This window comes from Peromyscus eremicus, chromosome 2, assembly GCF_949786415.1.
Source record: "Peromyscus eremicus chromosome 2, PerEre_H2_v1, whole genome shotgun sequence".
Taxonomy (NCBI): Eukaryota; Metazoa; Chordata; class Mammalia; order Rodentia; family Cricetidae; genus Peromyscus; species Peromyscus eremicus.
This window is the reverse complement of record NC_081417.1, coordinates 117,295,209-117,310,915: the sequence shown is the minus strand read 5'-3', so window position 1 is coordinate 117,310,915 and position 15,707 is coordinate 117,295,209. Positions and strand designations below refer to the sequence as shown.

The following is a 15,707-nucleotide window of genomic DNA, read 5'->3' as shown; positions in this document are numbered from 1 at the left end:
TGTGTGTCAACATGACGAGCCTAAAAATATAGACTTGTCATTACCTGTGATGGCTAGTTTTTATGTCATAAAAAACGATGTTTTGACATAAGCTGGGGTCATCTGGGAAGAAAACCTTAATTGAGAAAATGTCTCTATAGGATTGGCCTGAAGGCAAGTCTGTGGAAGCATTTTCTCAATTGATGATTGATGTGAGGGCCCAGCCCATGGAGGGTGGTTCCACCCCTGGGCTGGTGGTCTTAGGTCAGGTAAAAAAGCAGGCTGAGCAAGCCACGAGGAGCAAGTTAGTAAGCAGCACTCTCCATGGCCCCTGCTTCAGCTTCTGCCTTGACTTCCTTTGATGATGAACTGTGACCTGAGACGTATAAATCTTGTCTTCCTTCAGTTGTGTTTGGTCATGGTACTTTATCATATAAATAGAAACCCTAACCAAGACATCACCTTCTTTCTTTCTTTCTTTTTTCTTTTTGGTTTCCTTTTGAAACAGGGTTTCTCTGTGTAGTTTTGGTGCCTGTCCTGGATCTCGCTCTGTAGACCAGGCTGGCCTCGAACTCACAGAGATCTGCCTGGCTCTGCCTTCCAAGTGCTCTTATTTCTTGTTGTAATTAATGCAATTTATGTAAAGTCAAGCATCGAGCTATTTACACGGTGCCCAGGAAGTTAGTGTTTGAATAAAAAAAAACAAAACTGGGACACTCGGTTTCTAATTTCACCTTGCTCCCTCCTACTTAATAAACCAGTGATGTCCTAACCCAGGATATCTTAAGAGTATTGAGAAATCTCATCTTTCCTCCTGACTACTTGTCTAGATGGATGATGATGATGATGATGATGATGATGATGATGATGATTATTATTGTCTCCATTCCTTCTCCAGACCTGATTACCATCAGGGAGCCTAATGATTTTCATGTGCATGTCATCCAGGTGAAGGTTGGAGAGGAAAATGGAGAAGTAGGTGGAGGATGAGAAGACAGAGAATCCAGATTTTAAAGAGATACAACTATCATTTTGGGAAACAATAACTATATAATACTTCACTCAAAGAATCCACAGTGAAATACAACAATTCTCTATCTATCTATCTATCTATCTATCTATCTATCTATCTATCTATCTATCTCTATCTCTGTGTGTGTGTGTGTGTGAACAAAATAGAAGGTTCTTTGATAGGGAAGTTAGAATGTATTATGAAAGTATATCCAACTAGCCAACTTCTCTTTTTTAGGGCAATATAACGTATCTCAGATGAACATTCCAGAAATGAAAAAAAAAGCTCTTTGTACACAACTCTAGTTTTCTCATCAGTGAGTAGACCATACATTCTGCCATAGACAAATGCAGACATTTACCCAAAGGTTCCCCTTAGGGCTGCATGTATGAGAAATGACAGCAAATTTGGCTGTAGCTATATAAACACACATACATGTTAGGCCTACATTCACTGAGACCTGGAGGATATTTGCTGAAAAGTTAAAAGTTGGTGATGAATAAAATGCAACCAGTGTCTTCCATGCTCACCTTGTAAGTTCCGGAGTTGGGGTAGAACGCCTGGGCCTTGCGACTTCTTCACCTGACATACAGGACAAAAGACCTTTTTAGGCGTATCTTTAGCAGTCCCTTCTGGTGTGTCATATGAGCTATGTTTGGAAACACTTAGAGATTTCAGCACCATCAATAAGCAACTTCACATGACAACTGCAAAGCAAACCCTCTCTCCTGGCAAGGCGACAGCCATATAGCTGCCATATGTGGTAGGAGTTCTCTGGCATTTGTAAAACCTCATTACCCAAAGAGAAACCATAAACAAGCCAACCATTGAAGATTTGTACACTGTCCAGCTCGGAGGAACAGCCTATCATTCTTCAAATGCCCGTTGCCTGATGGGTTCTGGTTCTCAGCTACCATGGGGGATAATAATCCAGGCCATATGCCCATAGTCCACAGATCAGGTTGTCAGCCTACTCTTTTTTTTTTTTTTTGAAATGGCAAGAAAATGTTGCAGCTTTAAGAATTAATTTAGATTTTCCTAGGATACATTGTACGTGGCAGGAGGGGTATCAGATACTATATATGTTAGCCTCTATCATATCACTTTGGTGGACTGAGCATTTTATACCCCGTAATGTAAGAATGGATACATTGTATCTGCCTTTAGTGCCTTCCGGACATTCCTCCTCTCTCCCCACCTCTAGCTACAGTGTGTCTAATCAAACACATTTGATTAAATTATCTTCGAAGCTTAAAGATGCAGCAAGAGCTGGCGAACATGGGAAGGAAGCACCAGTGTTTTTCCAAAAATACATTTGTTTGGAGAATTTAAGCATTAATTATTCATAACCCAGATACCCTCCATCATAACAAGAAATCTTTGCTGTAAATGTTTGGTTTTGAAAGACTTAAAAATAAATCCCCCCAACTGTGCAATTCAAATGCAAACATGCTCCAAGATCCAGGGAACTATTCCTTCTGTCAATCCATACTCTATTTCTGGGAGCTAAGACATACTTACTGGATAAGTTCCTTTTAATTGCACCCTAGAATTAGAAATAAACACTATAAGGCTTAAGACCACAGATATGTTATGTACAATATGTATTATTTCTGTCATTTCAATTAAACTGAACTCAAAGATACCCCAGATTGGGAAAAGGAATTTTGACTCAGTACCACACTGAAGTTGGCACCTGTAGGTAGACACACACACAAATCAGTTTTTCATGTTACTCTAAAGTGATAGAGAAGAGGGAGAGAGCAATCTATAAGTCACCCGAATGAGCAAGCCCCTTACCTGGGTGGATTTAGTAAGGATACAAATTGGTCTCTTACAACTAGGACCCTCTTGAACTTTAGCACCTAAGAATCCAAACTTATTAAATATTTAGTATTTGAAAATTCTAGGATGTACGAGTACTGTCTGCTCCTGGTCAGATGGGATCTTGAAGTAGTTAGCAGAAATAGTCATCAGAACGGATAGGACTTGAAGGGTAAAAATGGTGAATGTTGATGTCTACTCATGTCCCACTGACAGGAGCATTTCACACAGGAATCCCAGAAACTCCATCTTCCCTACCCATTTCCCCCTTTGGCTTCTCCTCCATGCCAACCAGGAGCCATGTCTTCAGTGCAAGGGCCTCTGGCAGGATGCAAACAGTCCTGGCAGAAATAATCCATGCAGGGCATCACTAGAGCTGGAATCCTGGCACATACTTACTCAGACATAGGAAAAGTAACTCAATGAAAAGTTCCAACTCAAAGTCAGAAGCTGTGTAAGGTTCTTAGCATGGACTCTTCTAGAAAAGTGAGGAACCAGGAGGGTGGCATCATGAGTCAAGGCATGACTTGCCTTAGAAGAAAGTAGGGAAGGTGGAAGTTCAAGGAAGAGGTCCAAGAGGCACTCGTTCCCACCCTTTCTCACTGTGGGGAAGGTAGCTTCTGTGTTGTGTTCTCTCAAACAACAATGTTAACAGTGCAGGGCATAGTTTAGTACTCTACAGTAGACTGGCTGTATTTCATCTTTCCTGGAACTGGCAAGTCAGAATTTTCCTGCCCCAGTTTGAATCCCTTTATGACAGAGGAACAGTTTGAGTCAGAACAGACCCATTAGATGTTTCTTGGCGGATGGCTTAATAGCACAGATTACATCTTCTAGCTTGTTTTGCCTGAAAAATGCAATTTGTTTGGTCTTTACCCCGTGTGCCAGATAGAGAACGATCACATTATTAGTAATGAAATAAATACACTGATTTCAACCTGCTTCATTCATTATGGGAGTTTGGATATAGGAGACATAGAGACAGATGACTGAAGGATGAATTGTTAAAGCAGAGTTGGACCCTCAGATATGAAGGAAGAGACACAGGGGTTCAAGAACTGAATTCCAAGATTACTGAGCTGATTGAGGGAACAGGGCCCCACTTTGTACTGTGAGAACTGCAACCTAGCAGACAGAGGATACCGGAGCCTGAACTGAAGCCCTTTAGATCATCTACGCTGCTCACTTTATTAAAACGGCAATACCCAAGGAAGCAAGAAGGACACTTTTCCAGTATCCATCAAGTATCATGCGTGTCCCTTCCTCCCTTTATCATCAGAAGGCCTGCAACAGTATCAAATACACCTCAGCAATGAGTGAGTTAATCGCAAGCTAGCCATGGAAGAAATATGCAGAAAAGCTTGGTTTGTTTTGAAATGAGAAAGAATAAGGCAATTACCGAGGAATAGATTCCAATGGCCCACAGCGACAAGCCAGCCAGGAGAGAGAGGCTCATTGTCAGCTGAGTGTGTGGCGCAGCCCTTGAGGACCTGAGGCTGCAGCATGACAAATGCAGCTGAGGTGCTGTCACCACAGAGGCCACACCCAGTAAGGAAGCCCATTGACCTCAAGTGACCATGTTTTCATTCCATTGATTATTGTTGACTACATATGTGTGTGTGTGTGTGTGTGTGTGTGTATAGACAGGCACATATATAAAATAGTGAATTACTTGTTATTTTGGATTAATGAATTCATTCCTTATGAGCTGTCACAATCTGAGAAATCACCTAACGGCTGGATTGGAATCATCATATCCTGGCTGGCTGTCTCTGGAGATGCCATCTTGTAGTTTAAATAGAAAACCAGCAGCTTGTCACTGGGTAGGGTGGTATTTGCCTCAAATAGTAATGACTATTGATTGGCATAAGCTTAGGAACATTTCAGAGAACTTTGTGCCCCCCTCCCCCTCCCTCCCTCCCTCCCTGCCTCCCTCTCTTGGAGATAGAATTCTCCTAAGTATTCCCAAGTGGACCTGCACTCACTGCGTAGCCCAGGATGGCTCTGAGCTTGCAATGATTTTCCTGCCTTAGACTCTCCGGAGTGCTGGTATTACAGGCTCACACCACTTCAGCAGCCATACCTCTCTAAAGGACTGATTAGGTAGATGTGGTCCCTCAAACAGCAAAGTCTTCTCTATTGCTTTAAATCCTTCAGATTCTTTGACCTGAGGAAGACTGATTTCCCTTTGAAAAATGTGGACTGCCAGGATGACTATCTTGTCAAAGTTGTCGAAAACAGTGGGATTTAGAATGATGTGATGGCCTTGGAGTGTGCCTCCCTTCCTCAGGGTGAATTCTGAGTACATATTAGTGTGTACCGACCAAGATTTTTTTTATTTTAAAATTATGTATTTGTGTGTCTGTGTGGGGGTGTATATGTGAGTGCAGGTACCTGCAGAGTTAAGAAAAGGGCAGATTCCCTGGGGCTGGTTATAGGCAGCTCTGAGCTGCCTAACATGTGTTTTGGTAACCTAATTCAAGTTCTTTATATGTTCTTAACAATTGATCCATCTCTCTAGCCCCACATTATTATTATTTCTGAAGATATTTCTCCTCTTTATCATCATCGTCGTCATCGTCGTCATCGTCGTCGTCATCATCATCATCATCGTCATCATCATCATCATCGTCGTCACCATCATCATCATCGTCATCATCATCGTCACCATCATCATCATCATCGTCACTTTGCCATTAACTTTTGTGTTAACTTCACTTTGGTCCTTGGACACACACACACACACACACACACACACACACACACACACAACCCCCTATATCACTCACCAGACATACACTATGTAGCATTTAATTCAGCTATAGAAAAATGCCCTGATAATTCTAAACTATGCCTTCACATTTAGACAGCCAGAATCTCCCAACCACTGAACCCAGTTCATCTGCTCCTTGGACACTGGGTGATCACAATGGTATCGGGAAATCAACCTTGCCACCTCCTTTTGGTAGCAACTTTTTCTACACATGCTTGAAGTTTAAAATGTTCAGAGTTCTTACCGGGCTGCGCCTCTGTGGTCAGCAAAAAGAAAGAGAGAATAGACACCTTGTCAGAGAACGATGAATCAGCCAACAGGCGTTAACAGAAGACTTCAAAATAGTTACCAACCATACATTCAAAAGTCACCAGGTTAGAGCAAGACAGGCAGGCACATGATAAGCAGTCACAGAAGGCTTGGGAGAACCCCACAAAAAACTTCTGTATACAACTTTGCTAATGTGGTGGAGTTGTATGTATCTGTCCATAAGAACAAGGCAGGAATGTACCGAATCCTTATTGGTGATTTATTATAATGTCTTGTCAAAAGCAGTTTTTCTTCAGAATATTTGGGGAGGGGACTTATAGGCTGTCTAGATAGTCAGGACAAATCTGTTTCCATAGACAACAGCATGCACCAGCACCGTTGAAGCCATGATTTACCATAAGTAGAACCCACTCTTTGGATTTTTCTCTTCATTGTTCTTAGAATGCACATTTAAGGGTTTATTGTTTTTTAAACCTGACTTTGGCTTGGTGATTTGGGCAACCTTCTTCTTACAGATAACCCCTGATAAACACACATGGAAACTGTGAAAACTGCCTGGCACCAATGCCTGGTCCAACTTATCACACAGATAAGACTACCATCAGTGTGTCCCAACAGTCTCCTTTGGGATTGTTCAGCTGCACCAGGAAGGACGTGGATGTAGGGGTGAAGGAGCTATGCCAAGTTTTGCTTTTAAGATTCATTAGAAGGTAGAAGCTTCCTCAGTAGAGGCCAGGAGCTCAAACACAGGGACAGGCAGGGGGGCTCAGACAAAGAAACTTATCTTGGGAACAAAAGCTTGTAGCCTTTATACTTGTGAGGCCGCCATGGACATTTAGTTCAAAGTGAGGTCTGAGACCCAGTTAGCGAGTCAGCAGAACCGGGAACAGGTTTTAGATCTCTGATTCTGTGATTTCAAGTGTGACATTGTGGAGGACTCCTGGAGGGAGTCATGGTTGATGCTGAGCCATGGGCTATTAATCATCCAGGCATGGTTATTTCCAGGACCAGGTTTGCAAAGGAGGCCTCTAGTCAACATGACTCCTAGGAGTTTAGACTGTATTAATTGCGGGTACTGCTACATGTTCACCCCTCCTTTCTTCTAAGCCTGCCTCTGTGTGGATACCACTTAAGTAGTTCCTTTTCGAGAGGTGGGGACAACTGTCTAGGTGCTCGCAGGGTGGGAAGAGGTCAGGAAACTGTACATCACCAAGCGCTGCTGCATTGGCCACTGGGCCCACAGTGTGAGGAGATCTGCCCACAGCTGCTCCCTCTTTAGAGAGAGAGAGATGAGGAACTAGATTAAGAAAGGTGAGTTGCTCTAGTTTTTAAATGTGGGCCAAAATTATAACCACACAACCAAAAAAAGAAAAGGCAAAACCAAGACACCCACTCAGTTGTGCAGAGCCTGCAGGTGGCTAACGCGTCTCTGATTGCAGACATTTGTATCACACAGAGTGAGTTCTTGTAATATGGGCCACGCCTGATTATTCAGACAGAGGCCTGGGGATCCACCTGCTTGTGTTCTGGTCAAATTTCCTACATTCGTAATTAATCATTAACTATTTAAATCCCTTGAAAATCTGATGTACCCTGGAGAAGGCTCTGAAGATCAATTTTATTTTCTCTTTGAGATAATCCTTACTTTGTATTTTGAGGATTTTTTTTTTTTTGAGGTAAGCACTGATATTTGTAATTCTCCTGTCTCTACCTCATCAGCACTGTGACTATATGGGAATTCAACCAGGCCTGGAGTTTTAAATTCTTTTCTGTGAGTTCTGGGAATCTAACAAGCACTTTACCAAAGGAGCCATCTCCTGAGTCCTCATGTGATACAGATGTTTCTAGGAAAGAATTAGGACACATCAATAAGAGGTTGTTACTTTGATCATGGCCTGTGACAGACTGACTTGCTTCTAAATGAGTTAGGGTCAGGGTAAAGTATTGGCAGGCCTCTGTTTCCGTCACTATAGTATGTGTCAATATTTAGGCATGTTCTTGTGAACCACAAGGTCAGCTACACCAGCTAACTCTTGTATCCAGTTAGCCGAACTTCTGCAACCCCACGTGGGAGATAAACCAAGATTCTGCTAGTAATCAATATTTCACTCACAGGGGAGCTGGCTAAGGAATCAGCGTGATGGACATTTCAAAAAAAAAAAAAAAACCCAAAAAACTAGTGAGTTACACAACGTCTCGAAAACACAGTGAAAGGGAAAACATGGTTAACCGCGCTATAAGCACAGCAACATTTCCTTCTAGGACGAAAACCAGTCAGGAATGGAGAGTTCTGAAAGTGTTACCAGCAAATTTGAATGAGACTTGGCCAACTTTGCTTAACTCAGAGGACAATCTAGGGTCAAGGAGAATATATGAAATATAGGAAAGACTACTGAGAACACCAGCAATGTGATGTGCATGGCCCTCCGTGTGGTCCTCGCCTCAAGCACATTCACAGAGGCTCAGCTTAGCAACAAGGGAACTCGTACTTACGATTGCACTTGGCTGATCTTAATTTTGGGAACATAAAAACTTGGGCCACATTGTGGCAAATTTTATTATTTGGACTCATTTTTATTCTTTTGTGTCTTCCATTCCTCCTTCCTAACTCGTGGATTTTGAGTGCAGTTTCCTTATGAGGTATAGATGGAGCTAGTGCACAAGGTAAACACATCCTCCCAGCATCCCCCTAGTTGAGCTCAGTGGAACAAACCAACCAGCTCTTAGTGTGGGCTGATATGAAAGCAACAAACAAAAAGACGTGTTCGTATTTTACACCAGCATTTCCCACATCAGTCTTGGACGGACACGCTAGGAACATGGTCCCAATATTCCAGGCAACCATGCAAACAAGAAAGCAGACTTTATTTTCTTCTTTTCTTTTCCTTTTTTCTTTTTAAAATTTGTTTTGTTTTGACATCTATGTTGCTCTAAGATAAAGATGTTATCACATTGTATCAGATTTGTGCTGTTGCTAAAAATCACCTCCAGCACTAGCAAGTAGCACCCAGAAGGTGATTTCTATTTTATTATACTCACTTTGTGTGTGCGTGCATGCCATGGTGTGTGTGGAGGCCAGAGGACAACGTGTGGGCGTCAGTTTTCTCCCTCAACCACATGGTTCCCAGGATTTGAACCCAGGTCATCAGGCTTGGCAGCGAGCACTCATGACCCACTGAGCCGTTCTGCTGCCTGCAATTTCTACTTTATAAAAAGATCCCTCTTTCCAGTCTCCAGCAATCTCAGGAGGCAGTATTTTGATTTACTGAAACAAATAAAAATGAATAAAAACAGACTAATCTGAAGTCCTCTACTGATCTCCCCCCTTCTCACGCTGGCTCCACAAATACAATTAGGATTCTAGTGGGTTGTCCATGAAAAAAAATGAAATGTTCATGGTATGCAGAGGTAATTTGAACAGTTAAAGTGTAATAAATGAAACCTTGGACGGAAAGTACTGGGCTGTAAGCCTGTGACCCTCTACAAAACTACCTTGTAGCCCACAATAATGGGCATGAAGTCTCTTAGCAGCCAACGTCCTTGTCCCCAGTGGCATAATTTGACCTTGTCCTGGCTCACAAAGTTTGGTTTTAATATTTGAAGCTTCAGTTTGGTATTAAACAGACATTAGATATACAGATGGTGAGAATGAATGGAATACATCATAACTTGTCCAAAACATGGGAAGAATAAGTTTTCTCTTACCGGACTTTTCCTCTAAAAGTGAAGGCATGGGAAAGAAAAATAAAGAGAACATGAGAGAAGTGATACACATCTTCAGGAAGAGGCATTGTAGACTCGGAAAGACCTCATTTAAAGCAGTCCGCTAAGGCAATGTTTCTGCAAATGCTTTCTGTTCATGTCTGACATGGTCACGCCTGGGTTATTGTCTTCCAGATTCTGAGGGCAGAGGCATGGCTCCATGGCTCCATGCAAACACATTTTTAAGCTTTCTTTTCAATGGCTCACAACGATCAAACAGATCTATGTCTTGACAACAGGACATTGGAAGTATCTAGAAAATGGCATTGATTCCTTACAGTTAGGCATGGCCATTACAAGACAACTGGAGAATTTTCCAGAAACTAATTTCACTATGGACCCTGACAGTGTCTGTCTCTTCTCAATCCATCCTGGCTACAGCCATCTCTCGTGAACAGTAGTACTCCCTGAGCTTTCTACGTGTTCTTCCAGTGTGATTCCACTTCCAGCTGTGTCCATTCCGCTCTGCTGCACATTTTCCCCAGAATCACCTTCCCAGAAAACAGTCCTTCCACCCCCTCCACTGTCTGTTTAGAGAACAGGATGTGAGCTCCTCTCTATGGTGATGCCTCCCTGATGGCTGCAGAACATTTAGCCCCCACCCCTTCTCTGACGCTTTCCTGGGAGTTCTGAACTTATCGGCACACCCTTCATGACACCTCTGGAGTGTGGTACACACTCAAGGCTTTCCTGCCTTCTCTCTACCGTCATCAGCCTCAACGGCTCCTCCCTCTCAGCCAGTCAAAACCCTTCTGCATTCTTCAAGGCTAGAGGATATTTTTCCCATGAGACCTTTTCCAAGCTTCCCAGTTACACACACACACACACACACACACACACACACACACACACACACACAATCCCCTTATCTTTTTTGATCACAGCACAATTCTTTTTTCAAAATAATAACAATCCACCACCTTTCTATTTGCTTGGAATTCATCAGCCTCAGGTAAAAAATGAGGAAGATCCCGGTAGAAAGCTGTGCAGTTCCTGTCTTGCTCTGTATGATCTGCCATCTCTCCTCACTGAACTCCACAGCTGTGGCCATAAGTGAACCTCCTCGAGCCCCAAACATGGTGCTGTGTATAATTTGCCCTCACGTTTATGAATTCCATTTTTGGGTCCCTTAAAACATTATGGAAATGTTTGAGGCACAGTGTCTTCTGAAATATGGAAATATGAACTGTTCGCTAAGTAAGGCAGAACTGTGAGTAACCGAGATACGTGGCCTTACTTGAAGCGGTTCCTTTACCAGCTTTATCAGAATTTCACTTGGCTCCTCCTTGAATGCTCAGTTCTCTGCCATGAGTGACTTGAGTGCTCAGGCATGTTACAGACTCCAGATTTCAAAGACGTGGCATGCCTTTACACACACTAATGGAGAATTATAGGACTACATATACTAGAAGGACTTCCCTTCTAACATACACAAATGCTTCCTAATAGCCAAGGGCTGGGGACCAGGGGGAGGCTGGCATTGGTGTCATTTTCAGATCCAGACAAGTGGTGAGAAGTATAGAGAGATGAAAAATGATGAGTGTCGGCTCTCAATCTACAGACAAACACAACTTTAGGGTTAAAATAGGGAGCTGCAGAGGAGCCAGCACAGTGGAAGAGGCACATCCCTTCCATGTACTGAAATTATCCCAACCTTCTCTTTGTTTGCCTAATGCCTTTCGGCAAGTCACTCTGGGCCTCTATCCTGTAATACGGCTCAGGTGATTGCTTTCCTGTAAGGCTGTTGTGTGAATTCGAAAGGCAAGCATGATACTGGCAGCTAACATTCATCAGAACCCACACTTACCACAGCTTTGCCTTATGAGATTGGTGCCATCACTTTAATTTAGCTCTAAAGGTAAAAGGAAGGTGTGTTGGGCTTCTAAGACCACGTGGTTACAAAGGAACTGGAGCTGGGTCCTAGTTTATCTAAGGCCAAGGTAGATCCAAATCCATTGTTCAGGGCCTGATTAGCATTGAGATGGAGAACAACACAGTCAAATGTCCCAGAGAAAGGATGTTGTAACTCATGCTGTCTCCCTTAGCAGGGCTACAAGTAGCTACAGTGTGAACTTCTGCTAACTATCTTTCAGTTGGGGATTAAGCTCTGATTACAAGGCATATTTATCAGCCCTTTCTAGAATCAAATGCATTTTGCTTAATTAAAATGAGAAGGAAAAACATGAAAACAAAAATGACATGGGGTCCTCTGTCCTTCCTATGCCTCCCCATCCCAGGATACAATGGATTAATTCCCCCCGCAGTCAACATGTTGGTTTCTGGTGTTAGCACCCATCAACACTACTTAGGGTCTCTTAACGTGGGAGTTTCTTAAGTATATTAAAAAAACAAACAAAATAAAGTATGATAATTTCTATTCAGGGTAGAAAAGAAATGAAGACACTTCTTGGTTTAAATTAAGATAATAACATCAAAGTTGAGTTTTAATTACGGAAAACAGTAAATAAGAGAATCCAGAAAGAGATGTGTTCCACTGGCTCACATGTAAATACAGGTGGAGCAAGTGAATTTTTGGATTAGAGAAAACCCAAAGGCACAGAAATTTTCTCGTCCTGTAGACCAAGAAAACCCAATTCCTGACTTGCAAGCCTTTCTAACAGGTAGCTCAATCTTAAGATGAATGACTTTTCACGAAACACACAGACCCCCATCCTCCACAGAGACAGAATCTCTCTCTAGCTGTTACTATTCCAGGTAAGTCAATAATGCAAACATTCATTCATTCATTCGTTCATTCACTCACTCAAGTTCGGTCTTATTAAATCCTATAATGTTTTTTTTTTTTTTTTGCACGAAAAGCTAGAATCAGCAATATTTAAAACACTGGAGTAAGCATGACAGTGGCATATACAGAACATACACTCAGAATTTTGCTGATACTCACTGGAAGTTTTGTGCTCTGTGTATGTTCTTGACACTTAACAAGGAACCAAGCTGTCCCTGGGGATTTGGGACATCGCACACAACAAGCAGGACTGAGACATTACAAAGTCAAGTCTAACTCACAAGCATTTTAAGATTTTGCAGATGCTTATTAACCTTAAAAATAAGGTGGCTAAATTATGAGTCTTTTTATTATAATTAATGGGATTATACTTTAATCATTTCTAGCTTTCTTTCTTTTTTTTTTTTTCTTTTTTAGTTTTTGAGACAGGATTTCTCTGTGTAGCAGTCTTGACTGTCCAGGAACTTGCTCTGTAGCCCAGGCTGACCTCAAACTCACAGAGATCCACCCGCCTCTGCCTCCCAAGTGCTGTGATTAAAGCCGTGCACCATCACTTCCCTGGCTTACACCAACCATTTCTTATCATTTGTAACTAGTCGGGTATCCATAAGGAGCAAAACGGCTGTCTATTCATTCACTTGGCCATTAGTAGACATTTCACAAGTACTCAGTAAACACCAGGCACTAGTCCAGGCACAGTAGTGAACAACAGAAAAAAGGAAGCTGCAATGAGCTCCCTTTTGAGAGTTGGGGAAGAAGATGGACAAAATAATAAATACAACAAATAAGCAGGGTGTTAGTATTTAGAGGACAATAAACACATTTTTTTTTTAAAGTGGAGTTTAGGAACACCAAGTTAGGGTGCTTTGTGATTTCAATAACATGGTCGGGGTGACTTGTGCCGACACCTGAAGCTGGTAAAGATGTAGTACAGCTGTCTGGGGAAGAGGCCACAGGGAGACAGGGAGACGTGCGATGAGCGGGAAGAATGGCAGCTGGTAATCAGTGAGGAAGTGTGTGGAGAGACAGGGCGTGTTTTGGCTCCAAGGGTCTTGAGGCTGTGATTAAGACTATTCAGTCTGTTCCAGTGTGACTTAGAGCTGACTTAGGGACTCTCGGGTCTGAGCGTTTGGTAACTACTGCCCTTGGCTTACAGGAGACAGAGCCTAACACAGGAGACAATGCCAGGAAACACAACATGTAGCTGTAATGCATGCTACGACTCGGTGTTGCTCTTGGGAAGCCTGCTTCCATTCTCCATGTTAGAAAATACAAAAGCAGGTTCCAAGTAGGGTAAGAAGTGGGTAAGAAACTTTAAATAGATGAAACAAAACGAGGTCAGTGCATCTTGCCTTTCGTCTATGCTGTCCATAGTAGGACATGTAGCACAGTCTGACACACAAGGCCCTATTTTTGATACAATTTGAGGGAGTTCCACTTGTTTTTTTTCTAAAGCAACAGAAAATTACACTTCCTGCTGGATCTGATGGCACATGTCTATTATCCTAGCACTCAGTGAGCAAAGGCAGGATTGTAGATTTGAGACCATCTTGGGCTACACAGCTCCAGGTCAGTCTGGGCTACATAGAAAAATCCTGTATCAGAAAACAACCCATCCATCACATTTGATGTTTTCTGCCACTAAAATATAGCCCCTAGAGGAAAAAACAATGGATACTTATTTTTTTCACTGTTATCTAAATCTTATGCTTTTTCATATGCTATAGAAACTTTTTAAGAATAAAACTGTTATGGTTTAAGAAAGTAAATTCCAAAGCTGGGTGGTGGTGGCACGTGCTTTTAATCCTAGCACTTGGGAGGCAGAGGCAGGCAGATCTCCGTGAGTATGAGGCCAGCCTGGGCTACAGAGTGAGATCCAGAACGGCCAGGGCTATACAGAGAAACCCTGACTTGGAAAAAAAAAAAAAGGCATTCCAGATGCTTGAAGACTCGGTGTTAAGGATCACAACAGGATTGGAGCAGAAAAGTCCTGAAGGGAAGTCTCAAGGAAGGAAACACATGGATAAGCGTTGATCAAAGAACCTAGAGCCTGTCAGGGCACCAGGAATGCTCCACCATTATCACTCCATCAGTGGAGAGGGAAACATGGACGACACAAAGTGGCAACTGGGAACCATGGATCTTTTTTTTTTTAAACAAAACAATACAATATAAGTCCATGATATTAAGATTAGATGCTGAGTTCTACATAATTTCTCATAGTGGGACTATCCATCTACCCACTCAATCAATGAGTACTTTCTCAATCCCATCTGTGATGGTTAGTATGGTCAACTGGGTTAGATCTGGAATCAACAAAGAAACATGCCTCTGACTGGGTCTGGGAGGGAATTTCTAGGCAGGGTTAACTGGGGGTGGGGTGGGGATTGTCTCCCTCCCAATGGGCAGCTGAGATGTTAAGAAGTCTGAGGAGAAAATGGTGGTGCTTTTGCTGGCTCGGCTGCCCGTGCTCCTTGCTGGTGAGTGTATCTACCTAGCTGTTGCTACTGCTGCTGCCATCATTCACTGACACTGAAACCTTTTGGCCTGTGACTGACCAGTGACTCCCCAGGAACCCTCCAGGCCTTCAGTGCCAGACTGGGACTGAGGAGGCATCTGAGTTTTTGCCCTCCCCAGCAGGCAAAGAGCTATTGCTGGCCTTCCCCTCCCCCATAATGTAAGCTCCTACAACTTGTAGCCCTTTGTAATATACATCCATTCTATCACTTCTGTTTCTCTAGAGAATCCAGTCCATGTACTATGCGTCAGTCAATGCTGCATGCTCTGGAGGAAATGGCTCCTTGGGGAGACTTAAACTTACCTCCTCTGAGTGCAAGGACAGTTGCCAGAACTGTTAGCAAGTGATGCATCCCTCTAGAAGTTAGTTTTACAAATTGACTGCTTCTTAGGAGTTCACTGTGCTCTGACTGTGGCCATTAGCTACCAAAAAGAACTCAGATTCCAGACCCCACAGAGAGAAGACTGACATAGAACTTGAAAGGTAGAAAATTCAGCCTTTTAAAAATTTCAATTGACATAATTAAAAGCATATAATTCAAGAATTTGCTAATTTTGGTGCGGCTAGTCTAAGATGTTTATATGTCAATATGTGTCTGTGGTCATCTTCACCGTGATCAAACACCTAAAACAGGTCAGCTTGCCTAAGTCAGTGGAACAAAGTGGAAGGATCCAGAGTCATTCACGGGAACTCTGTTAGACCTCACGTGGGGAAACAAGAGCTTGTACTCAGCGCAACCCAGTTCTCTGGGGATGTAGTGACTAAGAAGAGGAGGAAGAATACCACATACCTTACTCATGTCTCAGACCAAAGTGTAAAACAA

The 15,707-nt window shown here is 42.6% G+C and overlaps 1 protein-coding gene across 1 annotated transcript in view; it reads right to left on the bottom strand.

Annotated features, from left to right (window-relative positions):
* Sgip1 (SH3GL interacting endocytic adaptor 1) overlaps positions 1–15,707 on the bottom strand; it is a 205,400-nt gene that overhangs the window by 58,054 nt on the left and 131,639 nt on the right. Inside the window, exons 10-11 of the mRNA XM_059254587.1 lie at positions 2,513–2,537; positions 1,522–1,573 (exon numbers count right to left, since the gene is read on the bottom strand). Coding sequence (XP_059110570.1) covers positions 1,522–1,573; positions 2,513–2,537 — 77 coding nt within the window. The remainder of the gene's footprint in view (positions 1–1,521; positions 1,574–2,512; positions 2,538–15,707) is intronic.